At 52.3% G+C, this 4533-nt stretch overlaps 1 protein-coding gene across 1 annotated transcript in view; it reads left to right on the top strand.

Moving 5' to 3' along the window:
- Positions 1-4533, top strand: part of DNAH10 (dynein axonemal heavy chain 10) — a 140356-nt gene that overhangs the window by 130832 nt on the left and 4991 nt on the right. The window contains exons 65-69 of the mRNA XM_007448657.1: positions 1068-1251; positions 1870-2070; positions 2753-2962; positions 3094-3189; positions 3917-4088. Coding sequence (XP_007448719.1) covers positions 1068-1251; positions 1870-2070; positions 2753-2962; positions 3094-3189; positions 3917-4088 — 863 coding nt within the window. The remainder of the gene's footprint in view (positions 1-1067; positions 1252-1869; positions 2071-2752; positions 2963-3093; positions 3190-3916; positions 4089-4533) is intronic.

Below are 4533 nucleotides of genomic sequence, written 5' to 3'. Positions count from 1 at the left end.
AAAAAAAATATATATATATATATATATATATATATATATATATGCATATACATATGAATCACTTTGCTGCACCACTGAGACTAACACAACATTGTAAATCAGCTATACTCCAATAAAAAAATTAAATTTATAAAAAAGGAAACAGTCAAAATTAGTTTTAATAACAGTCATCGTAAGTTATATATATTAATATATCATATCATATCATATAAATAATATGTATTAATACTTAATTATATTTAACTCAAATATTATCTCAACATGTAATGGGTTGAGATATTTTGCATATTTTTTTGATATTAAGGCTTTAAAATCCTGTGTGAATTCACATGTACAGCACATCTCAGTTTGGACTCGCCACACTTCAAGTGCTCAATAGCCACACGTGCCTCATGGCTCCCATATTGGTAGCTCTGGAATCAAGGGCGAAGCCGGATGGATAACTTAGGGTGACAAACTCAAATCTGCCTCCACGGCTGGCGGGTGATGGAGAGGACTGAGCGTGGCTGGATGAGGACTTGGGCCCACTGGAGAGGTCAAGCCTTGGCCAGCAGCCCCTTAACTCCTGCTGACTGATGCCAGGTGGCGGCGGGTACCCAGATCTCTGACTCTTCAACGGAAACTAGAAATTTGGATTTCTACATGAAATCTCCCAGTCGTTATGTGCTGGCAACTAATTTTTTAAAAATCTCGAGATGCAGGCCATTCAGGACACGCCTGTGGAGCCACCGGTGTGGGACCTCTGGGTTCAGTGCCCAGGGCACGTCCACCTGGAAGGCCGGCTTGTCAGGAGGCATGCAGCTCAGTACAGGTCTCCTGAACCACCCAACCCGGATGTACTGGGCTGTGCAGAAGAGGTCCTCATCACCCAGGAGCTTATTACCATCCGGTGAACGAGATGTGTGTAAAAACTGGATTCCGAAACAAGGAAGGCTGAGCAAAGAGCCATACCAGAGGAACAGTCAGAAGGTTCTGGACACTGGGAGGAAGGGTGCTGGTCGGCCTGGCCGGCCCCTGCCTGGCGTTGTCCTCCCGGGAGCGTTTTCCAGTCGTGTTTCTTTCCCCAGGTATGTGCAGCCTCCGATGATCAGCTCTGAAGCCATCTTTGAGCAGAGCACACCCAACTCGCCCGTTGTGTTTATCCTGAGTCCTGGCTCTGACCCTGCCAGCGACCTTATGAAATTAGCCGAGCACAGTGGTTTTGGAGGGAACCGCCTCAAATTCCTTGCCATGGGTCAAGGTCAAGAAAAGGTAAATTGTTGTTGGAGGGAACAAGCTCTAAACGTGGGTGAGGCCACCGGCCCCTGTTAGGAATGAATTAACCAATGTTTGGCTTTAAGCCAAGGGTACTGCCCCCGCCCCCACACGAGTGCCATGCATTTCCGGTCTACGCAGCAGTAATCAAATGTCACAGCGATGACGGTGTGAACAGTAGTATAGTTCTAGAGCTAACCTGCTGTGATTGCCCAGCCTGGTACCGTCGGTGTGTTCTGCTGTTTCCAAAGCCCTTTCACATCCAGTCTTTATCTCCCTCAGCCCTTGCAAGAGCTGCGTTTTGGATCAGGGCTGTCACTGCCCCAGTGGCAAGGCCAACTGGTCAGGGGGCGGGTGCCACTGAGTCCGAGGTTGGAGCTCTGGGGGCTGAGGGTGGCCAACGAGTGCAGCCCAGCGGACCCCGCTGGCCCCAAGGAAGTCTAAAGGGTTGCTTCTTCAAAGGCTCCCTCTGTAGCTCCTGGCCCGCTGGCTCCTCTGTGGCTTCTGCTGCAGTGGCCCGTAGTTTCCTGGTGCTTTCGCAGCGGGTCTCTGGGAGAGCACAGGGTGGTGTGGCAGTGGGACGCCGACTCTTCCTCTCTGTCTCTGTCGGAGCAGGTGGCCCTACAGCTGCTGGAGATGGCGGTGGCTCGAGGGCAGTGGCTGATGCTGCAGAACTGCCATCTCCTGCTCAAGTGGCTGAAGGATCTGGAGAAGTCCCTGGAGACGATCACCAAGCCCCACCCCGACTTCCGCCTGTGGCTCACCACGGACCCCGCCGAGGGCTTCCCCATCGGGATCCTGCAGAAGTCCTTGAAGGTCTGGCAGCAGGACAGACAGACGTGCCCACGGCTCGGTCCCTTACCTCACTCCCGTTTTGCTGTGTGCGTGTGTGTGTTTAGGATAGAGTTGGACAACCCCCCTTTCCCAATTCCATTTCTCCCTCTCCCTTCAGAGGTAAGCACTGTCCAGGATAGGGTGACAATTATCGGGTGACAGTGTTGACTCCCAGGCCCGTCTTTATCGCTTCTGCGCGTCCTCAAAACAATTTCTGGGTTAGTTTTCATGGACTTCACATTTATCCTTTTTAACTCGAATGATCGGCCCTCCCACAGAACTGGAGTGAGTGCTTGTGTGTGTAAGTTTCAAGGAGTTTACCTGCCCTGTTTAATTTAGTGTCTGGGAACATTTTGGGGAACGGTTTCATCCTCTCTCTCTTCCTCCAGGACAGGGAGAGGGAAAAACTTAGTTACTTCTGTTTTACATTTGAGGATCCCATGGATCAGAGGAGGTTAAAAGAGCCTTCCCGGGGTCATTTGATGAGTCAGGACAGAGCTGGGACAAAGTCTAATTTTAAACTCATTCACGTGGGCCCTTGGGAATAGGGAAGATAGCTTTGCAAGGACGGAGGGAAAGCCAAGACGTCTGCAGTCTGCACACTCTTCGGAGCCCTGCTCGTGGGCCTGGGGTTTCCGTCACCATCGGTCTTTGCCTCCGACAGGTTGTCACCGAGCCACCCAGTGGGCTGAAACTCAACATGAGAGCGACGTACTTCAAGATCTCTCCTGAGATGCTGGACCAGTGTCCACACCCTGCTTTCAAGTCCCTGGTCTACGTGTTGGCTTTCTTCCATGCTGTGGTGCAGGAGAGGAGAAAGTTCGGGAAGATCGGGTGGAACGTGTCCTACGACTTCAATGAGTCTGACTTCCAGGTGAAGAGGCGGCTACTGCCTCTCCCGGGGGACACTCCCTCCTTAGTTGTTCCTGCCCACGTTTCCAGAAAACAGAACGCGAATGACTTTATGGGTTTTCGGATACCCAGGCCTGTTCCTCCTCTTTGCAGGTCTGCATGGAAATTCTGAACACATACTTAACAAAAGCTTTCCAGCAGCACGACCCTCGGATCCCATGGGGCAGCCTCAAGTACCTAATCGGGGAGGTAGGAGCGTCCTGGGCACCCTCTGCAGGCCCCCTGGGGTGGGCTGGGCTGTGGCCTGGTGCCCCTGGTCCATGGCCCCCGAGCCTTCTGGGACTCCCCTCTTGCTGCTGCCCATCAGCTGAAGGCCCCTGGGTCTCTGTGAAACAGCCCCCCTCCCCAACCCCGGTTCATCACCCTGTTATTCTTTGTCCTAAGTGAGCGATCCTCACCTGGGAGTTTGGACTCGTCGCCCTGGGGACTCATGTTGCTTGCTGAGGATGCCTCAGGCATGTCACTGGAGCCCTGCTCCTGTTCAGCGGGCCTGGAGGTCCACTCTGGAGGCCACGACCTTATACAGCGCTCGTGGGAAAGCTTCCCTGGAGGCCTGTGTGTGGCTCAAACAGAGACATCGCTGTTCCAAAGACAAAAGCGGCTGCTGGCTCCTTGGGTTGTTTTGTTTGCTCGTTCGCTGTGTTTTGGGGAGTTGGCCAGTTGCACACTGGCTCCCAGCATTTCATGAGGACTGCTATCACCTTGGGCTCTATGAGTCTGCACACAAGCCCTCTTGTATATAGTGGCCCAAAGGCTGTGCAAGTCAGCACGGTTTGAGCTGTACAGTGGCCGGGCAGCAGGAGTCTCACTAAGGGTGCATCCGGGCTTGACCCTGGACTGTCCGCTGGGCCCGGGGCCTCAGGGCCCACCCCGTAGGTTCTGGGTCCTGGCCGGCTCTCACTCCCTGTAATGTCAGGTCATGTACGGAGGACGGGCCATCGACAGCTTTGACCGGCGCATCCTGACCACCTACATGGATGAATACCTGGGAGACTTCCTTTTCGATACTTTCCAGCCATTCCACTTCTTCCGGAACAAGGAAGTGGACTACAAAATCCCCACGGGGGATGTCAAGGAAAAATTTGTTGGTGAGATTTCTCAGCCATCAGAAAGTATGTAAATGTTTTATTCTAAGGGAGCCCGTACATTTCAGCTGTTCTGGTTTCTGTGGTTGGCTTGATGGTTCTTCTGACCCCTTCCCTGGTGGGACTCTTTGACTGCTCGGGGGTGTTTTCTTATGCCTTTTAGCGGGGCCCAGTGGGCTCTTCCTAGCCTCAGAGCTGATGGAGTTAGTTCAGACTTCCTGTCCTGGAATGATGGTAAATATATCAGAATCTCCCTGGAAGGGCAAGAGTGGCCCCTGGGAAAGTCATTGAGCCATTTTCATAAAAGATACACATAGAGGAAGTTCCCTGGTGGTCCAGTGGTCAGGACTCTGCACTTTCACTGCTGTGGGCCTGGGTTTGATCTCTGGCTGGGGATCTAAGATCCCGCAAGCCGCGAGGCATGGCAAAAAAAAAAAAAAAAAAAAAA

This window comes from Lipotes vexillifer, unplaced genomic scaffold, assembly GCF_000442215.2.
Source record: "Lipotes vexillifer unplaced genomic scaffold, Lipotes_vexillifer_v1.1 scaffold21, whole genome shotgun sequence".
In the NCBI taxonomy this organism is placed as follows: Eukaryota; Metazoa; Chordata; class Mammalia; order Artiodactyla; family Lipotidae; genus Lipotes; species Lipotes vexillifer.
The sequence above is the reverse complement of the archived record's forward strand: the minus strand, read 5'-3'. Positions and strand labels throughout refer to the sequence as shown.